The sequence below is a fragment of the Camelus bactrianus genome, chromosome 10, assembly GCF_048773025.1.
Source record: "Camelus bactrianus isolate YW-2024 breed Bactrian camel chromosome 10, ASM4877302v1, whole genome shotgun sequence".
Lineage (NCBI taxonomy): Eukaryota > Metazoa > Chordata > Mammalia > Artiodactyla > Camelidae > Camelus > Camelus bactrianus.
Genome location: NC_133548.1, coordinates 51,675,173 through 51,693,112, shown reverse-complemented (window position 1 = coordinate 51,693,112; position 17,940 = coordinate 51,675,173). Strand labels below are relative to the sequence as shown.

Genomic DNA, 17,940 nt, shown 5'->3' with positions numbered 1-17,940 from the left:
TTAAGAGTAGGGCCCTAGAGTCACTCAGCCTGATTTTAAATTCTGCTTCCGTGATTTTTTAATCTGTAGCCAAGTTATTTAACTATCCTTTGCTTCAATGTCTTCATCTCTAAAATGATCACAAAAAATTTAGAACCCTGCCTGACTCATACTGAGTGTTCAATAAATATTTGATACATGTATTTTTTTTTTGGCAGGGGGAGGTAATTAGGTTTATTTATTTATTCTTAGCGGAGGTACTGGGGATTGAATCCAGGAATGGTAGAATGCATGCTTAGCTATACCACTTGAGCTATATCCTCCCATCTATGAATCCTTTCCTCCCCCTCCCCCAGAGCTGAGCACCCCACCACATGCTCCCATGCCAAGGGTCTACGTCTACCATGAACGGCTGTAATACTTGCTTGTTCATCTGTTTTCCCAGGAGACTTTAATAACAATTTGAGAGCAGAGACCACACTTGTCGTGACAGTGTTTGGCACAGTTGAATGAAAGAAGCACAGCACACAGGTCATGATTAAAATCTAAATGTTTACTAGTTTACAGCGTTAGGACCCAAGGTAGTTCCTCACATCTTTGCCAAGTGGTATGCAAACCCAAAAACAAGATGAATTTGGATGCATTTCAACAAGACCAATTTTAATAATACTTTGTAGGTTGTTACTGTCAGCGTAATGCGATGTCAGAACTGGAAGAACTCATTTGATGCAGAGATTTCCAGAATGTTCTGCAGAGCCCTGGTAGTTCTTGAGAGCTGCCTCAGAGGCTCAGGGCCCTGTCCCATCTTCCACCAAAGCAAATACGCTGTGACCTTTTTCAAATGTTAGGTTTCATGTAAGTTTTTGTTTAAGAGTTCAAAGTCTAAATAAACTCTTTAAAGCAATCAGCCCCTTATATTACCAGGAGGGAAACGGCTCCAGAGATTGAGGTATAGCTGCTTGGTGCCAACACAGACTAGAAACCGGACTTCCTCCCTACAGCCCAGGACTCTCCCAAGCACTATAGTTTGTATTCATGTATTTAAGCTTTGCAGAGATGTGAGTAGTTTTCAACAACAAATTCCTAGGTTTAAGCAGTTAACTAAATAAATGAAAGTGTTACTTCAAAATGTTTTGATATCTAGAATTAAATCAACAACAAGCTATGGTTAATATAAAAATCTGAACTAATAAGGTATATAAAAATTCATTTTTTACCTGCTGTTTATATGCAGTGTACCAAAATTTAACAAGAGGAAGGAAAAGAGAAACATAGGAGGGACTTGGTATTCTTGGTCATTGTATCTTTTCCTAGGTAGAGGAGATGGAGCCAGAACTGGGAGAGAAATACTGGGAAGATGCACTCTTTCCAGCCCAACATGTTTTCCTTGTTAATGACTTCCACCTAGAAACCACACTTTGTGAAGGAAGCACTTCAGTATCAGAGAGAATTGCCCCCTATGTATAGTCCGTGCAGCTTCTGTTTGCAGTTACTGGGAGAAAAAAGCCACTATAATAAAATACAACCTTTGGAAAAGATGTTTTACTCTTCAGTAGTTTGATGAAATTACTCTTCCAGTCTGATCGTGGTTTAAAAAAAAATCTTTTGACCCATCTATCCCCTTGTTTGTGCTTCAAAGAAATGGGCAACTGTACTAATGGCAATTCAGCACAAAGATTAGAACAATTTTATAAACCTCAAAAACCTGAATCAATACAGCCATTAGTTTCTCACAATAAAATCCCATTTTCAGCATCCCAACTTTATAGAAAGGTCGATAAATGTACTAAAAAAAATCTTTTTTTCAGGCTCAGGAGTGTCAACTGAAAGAAAAACACACCACATTAGAGTTGTGAGTTTCAGTTTTATTCAGGGACCTTACCCAGGACTGCAGCCCAGGAAACGGCCTCTCAGTAGCTCTGAGAGAACTGCTCTGAAGAGGTAGGGGGAGTATACATGTGTCTTTTTGGCTGGGGAATACATGCAGTCAAGCATGTATCTTGGCAAAAGATTACTGCTAGTCACAAAGAATAGATACCTCAAGTTGATGAGTTTAGTATTTTTCTGTTTATGGGAAGATGCAAGAATCCAAGTTCGTTAAAATTCTTCCTAAGATACGCATTTAACTATAAAGGTCCTGCTTATCCAAAGCACAAAGCATCTTGTTACCACCTTAATTTCCTTTGTCTGAAGACAGTAGTATATACTGTTGGTCAGCGACTGCAGCGGGTTAATCCTGCAGAATTGGTCAATGAGCAACACTCTCTGTTCTTTGTTTACAGGAGTCAGAAATAAAAACAGTATTCTATATAATGTGTATTTATATATAATATATATGTATATATAAAGCAACTATGAAAAAGATGGGCCCGTAATATACCTGTGTACAGAATCACAAAATCCTAGAATCCTAGAGGCTCTCAGAAGAGCACTCAGGGCAGATTTATTTTTTACAGTTTTCCTAAATGAATAGACAGCTGATTAGGCAGTGTGGAGGTGTTCACCACCTCATAAAGCCGTCCCTCCTATTTGTGCAGCTGTTTCTTAGCGCATTTAACGCTGAGTTAATATATTCCTTCCTCTAACTTTTACCAGTTTTGTCTCTGGAGCAGTACATAATGAGATTCTATTGCCACTTGAGACAGCCCTTCAAGTGATAGACAAAGGGGAAGTCCAATATTGTGTTCCTTTCTGTTCAGTGCCTATTATATGACAGGTTCTATGCTGGGCATTACCTCTTAATCCTTCCTAAAACTTTGAAAAACAAATTCATTATTGCTTCAAAAAATATCCACTGAAATCCTATTGAGTATCATGCACTGTACTGGAGATCAAAAGGTGAACAAGAAAGACATATTCCTGCACTTAAGAATTTATATTCTAGTGGCTAGAGATTTGTAAGAGTCAGGAAGAGGGGTACCAGTTAAAGTTGGATAAAGAGGCAGGGCCCATGTCATGCATGGTATTTTAGGCCATTGTAAAGAATTAAATTTTATTTTATGTCAAGTGGGAACAAAAAGGTTTAACATCTTTTGAGTTACATTTTCATGTACATGGAGCAACATACAGAGGGTCCCCAGCCACCCAGCTCCCCTACCAAGAGGCAACCATTGCTATCAATATCTTGTGTATCATTCTAGGGATACCAGAGATCTGTCCATAGACAAGTATTTATACATTCACAAATTATACCCACTGTTATGACCTTACTTTTTCCCTTTTCTTGCTATATTTTGGAGTTCATTCTATGATCAGTACATATAAAACTGCATCATTCTTTAACAGCTGCATAGTATCTGTATTAGTTATCTATTGCTGTGTAATAAACTTAGTGGCTGAAAACAACACATTTATTATCTCACAATTTCTGTAGGCCCAGGGTCCAGGCACAGCTCATCTGGGTCTTCTGCTTCAGGCTGCAGTGAAGGTGTCACCTGGAGTTGTGTTCTCATCTCAAGGTTTTACTGGGGAGGGATCTGCTTCCATGCTCACATGGTCATTGACAGAATTCAGTTCTTTATGGTTTGTAAGACTGAGGGCCTCAGTTTCTTGTTGACTGTTTGGTTGAGGCCACTCTCAATTCCTTGCCTCTTCATAGAGTTAACTCATAACATAGCAGCTGGTTTCATCAAAGTCAGCAAGGGAGAGAGTTTGCTAACAAGACAGATATTAAGTAATGTGATCCTGGCAGTGACATCCCATCACCTTTGCCACATTCTATATAGTAGAAGGAAATCACATGTCCCACTCACACTGAAGGGGAGGGGATTACTCTGGGCATGAGCATCAGAAGGCAGAGATAATTGGGGCCATCTCAGAATATGTCCATTAGAGAATCTGTTGTATCAATTGACCATAATTTATTTAACAATTTTCCTCTTAATGGACATTTAAGTTGTTTCCAGTACAGTTGCCAGTATGGATATTGCTGTAATGAATATCAATATTTTGTTCTGCACACATGCTAGGATTGTACATGTTGTAGGATTAAGTTTCTAGAAGTGAAATTTCTGGGTTGAAGTCTATGTGCATTTATAATTTTGGTAGTTGTCACCCAATTGGTCATAGAAGTTGCAATGTATGAAAGTGCCTGTTTCTCCAAAAACCTGCCCATTTAGTGTGTCATTCTTTTAGGTCCTTGCTAATGATATCTTAGAGTAGTTTTCATTTGTATTTCTCTTATGAGAGAGAGTAGAATCTTTTCACATGTCTAAGAGCCATTTATGAAAACTGTTTATATTCTTTGCCACTTTTTCTATTAGATTTTTTCATCTTTTCTTATTGTCTTGTAGGCTGACATATTTTTAAAAAATCACTCCAGTTACTCTATGAAGAATTAACTAGGTGCAAGATTATGGAGTTTGGAAGAAGAGTGGTGGCATTGTGATGGAGAAGTGGATGGATTTGGAGTTGGAATTGTCAGGAGTCAGAAATGGATTAGATGTAGATCTTGTGGGTGAGAAAAGAACCATACATGACCCCTATATTTTCAGGGGTGCATTTGGATAGATGGTGGCATCATTTACTGAGATGGGAAAAATGTAGGAGAACGAGTAGAGGATGGAAGGGTGGTATCAAGAGCTTTGTTTTGGAAATTGTAAAATTCCTAAAATTTAGGATATTGATCTGGAATGATTTTTTTTTTTTTTGAGTAAAGGTAGATTTATATAGCGAGATACATACTGCATAGAGTGTAAGGCAAGAGAAAGGCCACAAGGTGTGGGGTTGGGTGCTCAGGTTAGAGTAAAAGTAGATACACACTCCACAGACAAAGTGTGGGCTGTCTCCGAAGAGGATGGAGTGCGAAAGGCGGCCTGGAACGATTTTTTAAAAACATAAAACAAACTGTAAAGAAAAAGAGTGGAATGATAAATACTACTACATCAGAATTTTAACTTCTGTGTATTAGAAGACCTTATAAACAAAGTTAAAAGATAAACAACAGATTGGGGGAGAATATTTTGTAACACGTGACAGACAAAGGATTCATATTACCTCACACAAAAAAATTCATACAAATCATTAAGAAAAAGACAACACTAAGGAAAATAAGCAAAGTGTATGAATATTCAGTCGAACAGAAGGAAACCCAAATGGCAAATAACTATAGAAGGATATACTCATTTTCACTGGGAAATGCAAATTCAAACAACGAGATCCCATTTTTTCACCATTAGTTTGGAAAAAACTAAAGTTTAGCAATAGAAAATATTGCTACTTTCACATGTATTGTGGATGGGAATGGAAATTGGATGAGTCTCTTTAAAAGGAATTTGATGCTATTTAGTAAAATTGAAAATCCATGTATTCTGAAACTCAGTTCTAATTCTAAATACAGATCCTAGAGAAATTTGTAAACATGGACCTAAGGAGATAATATATACAGAATGTGTAAAAGTTTAAAACCAAACATACAAAAAAAGTTTTACCTTGTTTATGGATTAATCTATTAAAGTAAATGTATTAAAATAGACACTAATATGCATATGGAATTTAGGGTCATGGTTGCCTCTAAAGAGTTAGGAAAGAGGCTGGGACTAAAGGTTGAGCTTAAGAGTAATTTTTGCTCTGTACTATTTTATTTATGTATTTTAAAAAGAGACTATATATAGGTCTCGTGTCTATGTGTGTATTTTACATATAGACATCAGGACATAAAGACCTGAACCAAACACAACAAAGTGTTACAGTGGTGGAAATGTGGGTGTGGTGTTTTTGTTATATTATTCCTTGCACTTGAAAATATGTTTTAATCTTCTCAATGCGAAAAAAAGTTTTCTTTTTGGACAGACTTAATTTGAAATGTTTGTGAGAGATCCTGGTGAAGATGTCAAGTAGGTGAGTAGATGTATCATTTGAACTCAGAATAGCATTTACGCTAGAGTAATAAATGTTTGAGTCATCACTATATTCATGGTAATTAAGGCCAAGGGAGTAGATAAATCATTTAAGGGAAGAGAATAGATAATAAAGATACGAGGCCCCAGGACAGGTCTTGAGGAAACCTAACATTTGCAGAATGTTCATCTGAGAATAAAAAGAGGAGACATCAGAGGAAATTAAGTGAAGCCAGTGAAGCAAGAGAAAAATTAGGAGTATAGGTGTCCTGGAGGCTGGAGGAAGACAATGTTAATTGAAAGGATGGAAGGGACACCTGTGCCAAATGCTGCTGAGATGTTGAGTAAAATTGTCATCATTGGGTGTGGTAATACGGAGGTCACTGGTGTTCTCCATGAAGGTAATTTAATTGAAGATGAGAACAGAAAGACCTTATAATGGATGAACAAGATTTGTTTTACAAGACACAAAAAGCACAGTTCATAAAGGGGGAAAATGAATAAATCTGACTACACAAAAACAGTAACTTTCATTAGTGTTAAGTATATGTGTGAAATTTCTACAAATCATCCAGTAAAGATGATCCAAAAGAAAAATGGCTAAAAGATAGTCAATTAATTCACAGAAAAGGAAGCTGAAATAGCCAATAAATATGAAAAGATATTCAACTTCACAAATAATCAAGGAAAGGCAAGCAAAAACGAAATAACATTTCCATTAATAGATTAGAGTTTGGCAATGGCAACGGGCAAGGGTTGCCAAGGATGTGGGGAAATCCAACAGAATCAAGTGAAAATACTATTAGAATTAATGAGAGTTTAGCGAGATTGCTGGATATAAAAGCAACATTCTAATTCACCACTTAGAAAAGGTAATAAAATGTAAGATGTCAGTCACAACAGTACCAGAAACCATAAATGCCTAGAGATGAACTAATAAAAATGTGTAAGAATTTTATGGGAAAAATTATAATGTTTTAATGAGGGTTAAAAAAAGAAAACTTAAATAAATGGAGAAATATATATCGTTTTAATGCATGAGAAAGTTCAGCATTTTAAATAAATAGAGTCTCCACATTTTAGTCTATAAATTCAGTGCAGTTCCAACCAACACCCCAATCTCTGAGATTTTTCAGGGAAATTGACAAGGTGATTTTAAAATCATGAGGATGAGTAGAGGTGTACAAATAGTAATAATAATAGCTAATATTTGTTTTCAGCTAGTTTTTGAAAAAAAATGTAGTTGACACACCCTACCGATACAAAAGAATATTACAAAACTATAGTTATTAGTATTATAGGTACTGCATTTGGCAGAGAGATCTGTGGAACAAAACAGAGTTCAGAAATAGACCATGGCTGTTAACTAACTTTATTGTAGTAATCATTTTGCAGTATATATGTGTATCAAATCATCACACTGTACACCTTAAACTTACATATGTATTACGTCAGTAATATCACAATAAAGCTGGAGAAAATTATTTTTTATTTCCTCAAAACATCAAAAATAGAATGATCATATGATCCATCAATCCTACTTCTGGGTGTATATCCAAAAGAATTCAAAGCAGGATCTTGAAGAGATATTTGCGTATCTATTTTCATTGTAGCATCATTTCACAATAGCTAAGAGGTGGAAGCAACCCAAATGGACATCAACAGATGGATGGATAGATAAAATTTATTATATACATTTCACAGTGGAATATTATGTAAGTTTTAAAAGGAAGGAAATTCTGTCACATTCAACTACATGGATAAACTTCAAGGACATTATGCTACACAGTAATATGTGTGTCTCTAAACAATATATTTTTGCCCAATATGAAACTTTATATAAATGGAATCATTTATTCTCCTGTAACTTATCCTTTTTCTCTGATCTCTTATTCTCTTCTTTAACATGAACCTCTTTTTTGAGATTCATCATACTGATGCATGGATATTCCTTTGTATGAAAACACCACAACTTAGTGTTAGTCATCTATTCAGTTCTTAATGGATGTTTGCAGTTTTGGGCTATTACAAATGGATATTATTCCTATGTATATTTTTATACATCTCTTAGTCCAGGTACACATGTGCAAAAGTTTGTCTTGGCCCTAGATTCTGGAGTATAGACTTATGTAGATGAAAAAGAAATTGAAAACAACCTAAATATCATCAAAAGGGTAATGGATGAATAAAATGTGACATATTTATATATTGAAATAGCATACAGTAATCAAAAGGAATGGACCTGATCTTTCTGTATCATCAAAAATAAATCTGAAGGGGGAAGGATATAGCTCAGTGGTAGAGTGTGTGCTTAGCATGCACAAGATCCTGGGTTCAATCCCCAGGACTTCCATTAAATAAATAAATAAATAAAGCTAATTACCTCCCCCCATCAAAAAGATAAAATAAATATATCTCAAAAACACTATAAGGAATTATGAAAGTCAGCAAAAAACAGGAACAATGAATCATACTATTTAGGTTAAAAAAAGCTTTTTAAGCACACGGAACACAATACTAAATATATTTAAAAATATAAAAAGTGTACTGGAAGTGTATATTCTAATCTGTTGATAGTGATTGTCTCTGGGGAAGACCGGAAAGGGGTCTTTATCTTTTAGTGTTTTTTTCCCTTTAAAATAAATATGACAACTCAATATCCCTAATCATTAGAGAAATACAAATCAAAATTACAATGAGGTACCACCTCACACTGGTCAGAATGGCCATCATCCAAAAGTCTACAAATAATAAATGCTGGAGAGGATGTGGAGAAGAGGGAACCCTCCTACAATGTTGGTGGGAATGTAAATTGGTGCAGCCTCTATAGAAAACAGATGGAGGTTCCTTAAAAAACTAAAAATAATAGTTATGACCTGATCCAGTAATCCCACTCCTGGGCACATAACCAGAAAAGATGAAAACTCTTAATTCATAGCAGTACTACTTACAATAGCCAAGACAGGGAAGCAACCTAACTGTCCTTCAACAAATGAATGGATAAAGATACGGTGTGTGTGTGTATATATATATGCATAAAAAGGTATATACATATATATCCATTAAAAGGTAAAGATGTGGCATATATATAGGATGTATATATTATTGGATGTATGTATGATAAATATATATATCCATTAAATATATATAATATATTATTACTAAGACATAAAGGAATGAAATATTGCTATTTGTAGCAACATAGATGGACCTAGTGATTATCATACTAAATGAAGTAAATCAAAGACAACTATATGATATCATGTATATGTGGAATCTAAAAAGTAATGCAAATGAACTTATTTATAAAAAGAAACAGACTCACAGACATAGAAAACAAACTTATGGTTACCAAAGGGTAAGAGGGGAAGGGATAATTAAAAGTACGGGATTAACAGGTACACACTACTATATATAAAACAGATAAACAGCAAATATTTACTGTATAGCACAGGGAACAATAGTCAATATCTTGTAATAAGCTATAATGGAAAAGAATCTGAAAAAGTATATGTATATACATATATATATGATTTGGCTTCATATATATATAAAATGGAATCACTGCTGTACACTGCAAACTAACAACATTGTAAATCAACTATACTTCAATAAAAAATAAAATAAATATGACAAAATATTAACAATGATTGATTCTGGGTGGTAGAACATGGGTATACTGTTGTTTGGTTTTGGGTATGTTTTTTCTTAAAAAAAAGAGAGAAATTGGACCCAGAAGAATGTAGGGAATATGTTCACATCATTTATATATTTAAGTATTTGCCTAATAGTTCATCTAGTATTCAAATTTTATATAATCCTATGGTAGATTATTAGTGATTTTTCCCTGCTTTGATATAATTTTAAAGGAAACACTATAGTTTTAAAAAAAGACTGCAAATAAGCTTTTTCATATATCATACTAGTATTTACATAGCACACATTCTCAGATACATAATTACTGGGTCAAAGAGTGTGAACCTCTGAAACATTTGCTGCCTTCCAGGAAATTGTTCCAATATATATTCCTTTGGAAAATCCTAACTTGAAAATACTACAGATCTGGAAGTGCTCTTTGCAGGCATAAAAGGTCCATCTTTTATTAACTGATACTTAATTCTTCCGCTTTGGAGATCAATACTTTTGATGCATATAACTTTGCATTAACCTCTGGCTTAATAGGCACTCCTTTAGATAAAATGTTGATTCCACTAATGAATGGACACGAAAAGAAGACATTTTAGTTCCTTATCAGGAAGGGCATTCTAAACAGAGGGTTCAAAGATCCGAGCTCCTTAGTATTGGAGGCAGGTGAGCAGAGACTGGACAATTACTTGACAGAACGTTATAGATTCCTTCTTTTTTTCATTCCTCGAAACTTTAGGAAACACCTCGTCCCTCAGCCCCGTACAAGGACCTGAAGACTCAGGATGAATCTGGAGAGTTTGGATAAATGTTCGAGTCCTGGGGTTCTCCGAATTTTTTATGGCTGGCTGGAGCTTAATTTTAGGCTTTGTGGAGGCTATGCCTGTGCGAATGAACCACGGGAAACCCAGAAAATTTAGCTTTTATGAGATCTCAATTACATTTTTTAAAACTATCCATCAAGTCCACTTATGGGTGTTGGATGAAAAATTAAATTCCTGCTGAAGGAACATTCCAGGGCGGGGGAAGGAGAGGTAATTGCAAGTAGAGAAGGTTAACCCCCCAAAAAAGCGTCACGCAGTCTCCCCGTTTGGCTCGCTTCCTGTACTCTTCCACCCCAGGTACCAAGCACCCGAAATCCCTCCGGTAGAGTTAGCGCCGGCCGGCAGGAGAGCCATGTTGGCCATTTAGTGACCCGGAACCTCCCGCGCGCGGTTCCGGCAGGAGCGCGCTAGGGGAAGCATTTGGGCGCTGCACCGCCCTGTGTCATGCCCTTCAGACCCGCGCTCGGAGGAGAAAGCTCGTGGCTTGTGCCCCGGCAGTGGTCGTGGTGGTTTTCTTTGTAGTTGGCGGTCTGAGGCCAGGCCTCAAGTGGGAACGGCATCACCATGATGAGCGGACGGCCGAGCCGAATGCCCTTACAGCTCCTGCCGGATGAGGCTCGGAGCCTGCCGCCGCCCAAGCTGACTGACCCGCGGCTCGCCTACGTCGGCTTCCTGGGCTACTGCTCCGGCCTGATTGATAACGCGATCCGGCGGAGGCCGGTGGTGTCGGCGGGTGAGGGCTGCGCAGGCGGGATCTGCTGAGAGAAAGAGGGGGTCGCAGGACTGAGGGCCGGCTCCGCCTTAGGCTGCCTGAGGTGCCTCGGCTTTTCAGGGCCTTTTCGCCCAACAGGCCCCGCCTCCCCTCCCCCGTGAGCTTCTCAGAACGGGGCCGGGCCAGAGTTATTATTTGGTACTTAAGGAAACTGAGGTGCAGTGCAACCCACGACCTCACAGTGAGTCTCTGAAGGACCCGAGACTGAATTTGCCTGCTCCCCCCGCCCCCCAGTTCGCTCTGTGGGATGTGTAAGAATGAATGATCAATCGATGCAATGCACTGCTTAACACTGTGTGCATTATAGCATTTAATCTTCAAACACCTTTTGTGGGGAGGTATTATTCACAGTGAGGAAACAGAGCCTTAGAGAGGTTAAAGCAGCTTGCCCAAGGTCATATGGATAGTAAGTAGCACCGTCTGTTTTTAAACCTGTCTGTATTCAAAACCTGCACTTCTCAGATTTAATGTGCATAGTAATAGCTTGGAGATCTTGTTAAATGCGGATTCTGATTCGTTAGATCTGGATGCCTGATGTTAACCAACTCCCAGATGCTGCTGGTCTGGGGACCTCACATTGAGTAGGAGGCTCTAAACCACTGGGCTGTATTTCCTAGAAAGTCAGTGGCCCATCTGTCAGAGACCAACACTGATAATAGGTGACACAGTAACTGCGCTAAGGGCTATGGATGTACAAAGGGAAAAGAGAAAAACTTTATAAAAGTTGTGTTTGAACTTAGTTTTGATCTGTCAGGTACTTGAAGAGAGCCTTCCAGGCCCATGGGAGGCTAGTGGGACTGAATGGGGGCAAAAGCGCCTGAATCGGGGGCAGTTGCTGAGTGAGTGCAGAGTAGGGCGATAAGGCAACAAAAGATCTAGGTAGATCATGGTAATTTATTCTGTAAGCAGACAGGAATCTCACATGTTTTTCAGAATTGTCAGGGGAAATGCAGTGATCAGACCTGTATTTTAAAAGGTCATCTTTGTCAACAATGTGAAACTGATTGGCGCTAAGGAGCCCAGTTAGGAAGAAAGCTAATACAGTGGTTCAGGCAACCAGGAATCACCATACGTGTGCCTCTTCTGCCTTCTTCCAGCTGTATGTCAGGCCTGCAGGTCGACTCCCAGCCCACCAAATCTTATCACTTCTAGTGCTCAATTAGACTTGAAATCTCATCTGCCTTGGATATGATCCCACTCCACAGAAAGGAGTGATCTTTGTCCATTTCTGCCACTGGGGACATGGAGTGTCCTCTCTTTTTATCACTACTCCACATTTGCCCAGGCCTGTTGTTTGGTATGAAGGAAAGAGCTCCACTTTGGCACTAAATAGCCTTGCTCCATTGCTGCCTAACCATGTCACCTTGGGCAAGTTACTTGAATAATTTGTTTTTACATAATTCACTTTTGCATACTTTTTTGTGAGAATTAAGTGAGATTCAATAGGTAAATGCCTGGCACACAGAAGGTGCTGAACAGTTTCCCTTTCCTTAGCTCTTGTTACACAGTTTATCATATGTTTGTTCACCCTTAACTGAGCTCTTTCTCTGTGCCAGGCAGTGTTACTCATCTGGTATATAGGGGGAGGAATACTGCCCTGCCCTTGAGGAACTGGTCTAGTTGGGAGCTGGAGGGGAGGGACAGGTATGGGTCTTGGTGTGACAGATACATGTTTTGATAGAGGTGGGTGAGCAGAGAGTGCTTTGGGAGCAGGAAGGAGGTTCAGCTCAGAGGGATACTGTTCCAGAGGAAGTGAAGATTGGCTGAAATGTGACAGATATACCACTTAACCTCACCTCATTGTTGCCAAACAATGTTTTGTGTCTTTCCTGGGAGACAGAAGAGCATAGTAGTTAAGAGCACATGCTTTGGTTTTGACACCACCTCCCTGTGACTAGCCACTTGATTCCGAGGAAGTTACTTATCTCTGTGAGCTTTAGTTTCCTCGTCTATGAAATAGGGATAATATCTACCTTTGTGTGGTTGTGAGAACTAGATGAGATGATGGATGTAAAGCACTTAGTCAAGGGCTGGGGGTCAGTTCCTAAGTTACCTGGGTTTCCCTTAGTTACTTTGGAAAATTTAGGTTTGAGGACTTTATTGAAATAGTTATCCTCAGCAGCATTTATTAAATGGATATTTTGTTTACCTAGTTCAATATCTGGCATATAGTAATGCTCAATAAGTACTTATTGAATGAATGTGTAGATTACAAGGAAATACAAAACATGGTTCCAATCCTCCAAAGATTTACAAATCAGATGAGGATATCTATTAAAAAGATGAATTGTGGTACGAATTTATGCACATAAAGTTGGAAGAGTAGGGAAAGAGACACATGGTGGAGTTTCCAACTATGGCCATGGGGAGTACCGAGCATTCTGTAGGTAGTGTTGGAATATTCTATCAGTGAAATAAAATTGTGCAGCTCTTTTTCAAGTTAGCAGAAAATATTAAATAGAATTTGTTCTTAAGCTTTTCTCCCATCACCTATTTTTAAACCTTTGTTGCTGGTTACCATTTACCTGCTCTAAATATAGAGTTAGTTGGTATCTAAATGTAGTCCACAGAATTAAATATTTATTGAATTTCTAGTTTAATATATCAGTAATTTATGGTGTTCTGCAGAGAGCACCATGACATCCAGGTTTAGATTCACTCAGTAAAGGAACGAAGAGAGAAATGATTGTGGAGGGGTTGTGTTTGTGATGAGAGGGAGACCACTGCTGAGAGAGAAGAGGCTAGGGAAATGGGGACCTGGGAAGAGGCCAAGCCATGCCTTGGGGGCGAGAACACTGATATTATCAAAATTATTTATCGAGTTTTCCTCTGTGAGGATATGAGTAAGCACAGAGAGTCTGGGTCTTTGTATCTGTGTAGTCCAATGGCACCTGGGAGAACCCAGCACATTTTGGTTTACTGTATTACAGGTGGCCCATTAGGGGAAGCAGAGGCTGTTGGGGGTAAGGGAGAATGCAAAAGAGCCTGGACCCTGTTCTGCCCCAGATCATAGTAATATTTTACATTTTTATTGTTTTATAATTTTTCTAAAACACTGTAATAACTACTGTGAGAAAGATAGGTTAGGTATTATTTTTGTTTTAAAGGTAGTAAATTGATTTGCCCAAGGCCATCTATCCATTTATTATATATGTATTAAGTGCTCTCTGTGTGCTGGTGTACAAAGATGAACCAAACATTGGCTTTGCCTGGTAGTAGAGAAATAATTACCAAAGCAACTTACATGTTAATAGACATGAGTTCACCCTTTTAAATCCAGGAAAGTTCTGGGAAGACTTCTTAGCAGAAGTGATGTCCAAGTTGAGTCTTGAAGGATCAGGAAGTTGCTGGGCAGAGAAGTAATCAGTGCTTAGTATATAGAAGCTTGAAGGAGCCTAGAATGTATGAGGAATTAAAAGCAGTTCAGTATTGCTGAGCACAGTGTGCATATCAGGGAGTGTCAGAAAATGAAGGAGGAAGAGTAAGCTTGTGAGGGGTCTGGGAGGTCATATGCAGGAGTTTGGGTCCTGTTGGGTGTACTGAAGAAGGCATTGACAAGCTAGGTTTGTATTTTAGTAAAAATTCCTCTAGTGACAGGGTGAAAGCTGTGATGAATATGGAGTGGAAATTGAGATGAAAGGGAGACCAGTTAGTATAAGTGAGCATAAGTTCCCTGAAGTAAGGAAAGGAAATATTCCTAAGGTAGAAATAACAGGACTCAGTGACTGGATGTGGGGAAAGAGGGTGGAAAAGAAGGGATTTTACTGTATTTAATATGCAGGACTTGGATTCCTGGGTAAATGGTCTCACTCTCTGACTTAGGAAAAAAGGTATGAATATAAAGAAACTGAGTTTGTTTAAGGGCATTCAGTTGAATGTGTCAAACATTTGAATATGGCTGTTGTTCAGCATGGGTGTCTGAGTTTGATGTACTTACGGGTCACCAGCACATGGATAATGGATAAAACTATAGGAATAAGCAAGTTCTCCAAAGGAAGATGTATAGGATAAGAAGAGGCCTGGGGATAGAATTCTGGGGCATAGCTAGAAAATCTGCAGTTCGCCTTTTGTTAAAAAAAAAAAATTTTTTTTCTATATAAAGTTCATATCTTTGGATCTCCCCTTCAGACGTAATCCTCATTACAATAGGATGATTTTTTTTAAGATAGTTTTTGAATAGGTAGTACATGCAAAATTACAAGCTGTAGAAGGTACAAAAGAGAACTGACATACATTGATTCCATATGTAGTATAGTGTACTGTTTCAGTAACCACTAAATATCAAATATGAATCAATATATGCAGACAAACCAAATTGCTTTTAGACCATTTGCAGAGGACTTTACCTCTACTCATCATATCCAGAACACTTCTTGGAATACAAGTTTGTCTAGGTCTAAAGTTAACTTATTGAAAAAGAAAAACTTTTTCCCCCTGTTCTCAGTCTACCATTCAGGTTTTGTACTTATCTACCGTTTTTCTTGAAGAAACTTATAAAACTTGAATTTTAAAAATCTTGGGTTCTGTTGAATAGTTATTTTGTAGATTTAATGTTGCTCTCATAATTGCCAGATACCCCTTAGGAAGATGTCCCAAGGTCAAGGCTGTCAGAATACCCATATACAAAAGCCTTTTTTTAAAAAAATTTTGGGAGAAATAACAAATTATATATCTGAAATGTGAAAGTGTAATTTTAATTTTTTTTTAGTACACATGACTGATTTTTGCTTTCTTTGGGATTTGTTGAATTTCAGGTTTGCATCGCCAGCTACTATATATTACTTCCTTTGTTTTTATTGGATATTACCTTTTAAAACGTCAAGACTACATGTACGCTGCGAGGGACCATGATATGTTTGCATACATGAAGTCACATCCAGAGGATTTTCCTGATAAAGGTATTTCAAGTTAATTGTAGAAAACTTCTTTCTTACTCTGTATCATTTTCTCTGGTTAATCTTATTCATGCCTGTGACTTCAGTGCCTTCTATGTTCTGTTGACTCCCACATCTGTGTCTATAAAACAGAATTCTCTTCAATTCATATATCCAATTTCTGGCTGAGTACCTCTGTGTCCCTCAGACAGCAAACAGAACTCAAGTCCCCTCTGCTTGCCCAGACCTCCTGTGCTTTTGTGTCCTGCTTCAGTGAATGGCATTACTGTCCACCTGGGTACTCCAGCCAGAAGCCTGGGAATCATCTTCAAGTCCTTCTCTTTTCACTTCCCATTAGTCATCAAGTCTTACCGTTCTGCTCCCTAAATGATTCTCAGCTCTGAATTCTCCTCTCTGCCACTGCCACTACTCTGGTTCAGGCACTGATAATCTCTCTGGATAAATACGAATATGCTTAAAATAGCTATCCATTCCCTTTAGGATTAAATCCAGACTCCCTCGGATGGCTTATTTTCCCAGGCTGAGCTAATTGCCTGGTAGAAACACTTAACCCATACCTTGTATCCACCCCATTACATATACAGGCTGTGTGCCTCACTGGACTTCATCTTTGTTTCCCCAGCCTGCAGCACAGAACCTACACATAGTAGGCACTTAATCAGTAATGCCTGATCTCAACTACACAGAGCCCTGCCTCATCTCCTGCCCCATGAAATGCTGTGTCCTGAACCTACCCTGTATCATTCTGTACACGCTGTACGTCCTTGACCCTCCTCTTGCCCTCTTTCCCCTGTGCACCTAGCAAATTCTTGCTCAACTCATCTCTGAAGCCTTTATCCAGCTACAGACAGGAGTTTCCTCAGCCCACTCTACTTATGTTTGTGCAGCTGTGAATATAATTGTATTTCAGCTGTTTTCTTGTTTGTATTTTACACACATAGACAATTCAGATATACACATACATGAAGGAATGAGTTTAGGAAATTTTTGAACTTGTAAATATATATATTTTTAAATAGATTTTCCTATTTATGTAAATGTGTAATAGTAAGCATTTACATTTCATCAGACTAGTTATCTGGAAGGTTCTATTTAGCTCTGAAATTTTATTGCTCTAATATTTTCATAGCCTTTAGTCACATATGTCATGTTTATAGAGGATCAGAAAGGTATAGGGTTTTTTTGCCATTGAAGAGCTCAAAGACTAGTACAAAGCCAAAAATAGTGGATGTATCAGTGTTGGGGAGTACCCAGGACTGCTGGATGTGAGAGCTGGAAGGAATCTTGGGAATATTGATTCCTAAGAGGGAGACCCAGTGCCAGAGCAGTCCTCAGTCCCAGACCTTTGGCTCTTTGCCTCCATGTTTCCACCAGCTCCCTCCGGCAGCAGGAGCGTATATAGCCTCACGGGCTTATTCTCTCTGAGCAGCAGATTACTGGCAGGTGTGCCAGGAACCTCTTGCACCAACAGTGCAGGCATGGAGAGCTTGACCATCTGAGCTCCTGCCCCTCCCTACCCATTCCTTCTTTCACCAGCCAGGACCCCTCTGGCAGCCGTTGGCCCCTCCAACCACCTGGATGTCACCACAGATTTTTCCGAGGTTATCTTCATTCAGTGGAACAAAATGTCTTAGTGATTGCCAAGCCATGGTTGAGAACTAGAAAATAAGGCAATTATTAGGGGTTTCTTTCTATAAGAATATTAAGTGTTAATTTTTAGGAAATATGATTTTTAAAACAATTTTAAAATAAATTTTTTGTGATCTTTCTTTTTATAGATAAGAAAACTTATAGTGAAATTCTTGAAGAATTCCATCCAGTGCATTGAAATCTCCAAAATGCTTGTTCCAGTTTCACCAGTACTGGTTATCTCTGAATTTTATGGAACTGTTTCTATGACATCTGAAGTTTATGTTAATATACATGTTAACACCTTGTGATTAAAATGGTCATCATAAGCACTCTGACTCCTTTTTGTCATAAGAAAA

The 17,940-nt window shown here is 38.2% G+C and overlaps 1 protein-coding gene across 1 annotated transcript; it reads left to right on the top strand.

Moving 5' to 3' along the window:
* Positions 1-10,699: 10,699 nt before the first annotated feature.
* On the top strand, positions 10,700-17,913 carry NDUFC2 (NADH:ubiquinone oxidoreductase subunit C2). The gene is made up of 3 exons (XM_010973452.3): positions 10,700-11,018; positions 15,812-15,955; positions 17,731-17,913. Exons 1-3 carry the CDS (start codon positions 10,850-10,852, stop codon positions 17,778-17,780), a joined length of 363 nt encoding a protein of 120 aa, XP_010971754.1. The 5' UTR covers positions 10,700-10,849; the 3' UTR covers positions 17,781-17,913.
* The last annotated feature ends 27 nt before the right edge of the window (positions 17,914-17,940 follow it).

Coding starts and splice junctions, on each gene's coding strand:
- NDUFC2 (XM_010973452.3), top strand. CDS start 10,850: ATGATGAGCGGACGGCCGAGCCGAATGCCCTTACAGCTCCTGCCGGAT. Junction 11,019..15,811: donor GAGGCCGGTGGTGTCGGCGG/GTGAGGGCTGCG, acceptor GTTGAATTTCAG/GTTTGCATCGCCAGCTACTA. Junction 15,956..17,730: donor AGAGGATTTTCCTGATAAAG/GTATTTCAAGTT, acceptor TTCTTTTTATAG/ATAAGAAAACTTATAGTGAA.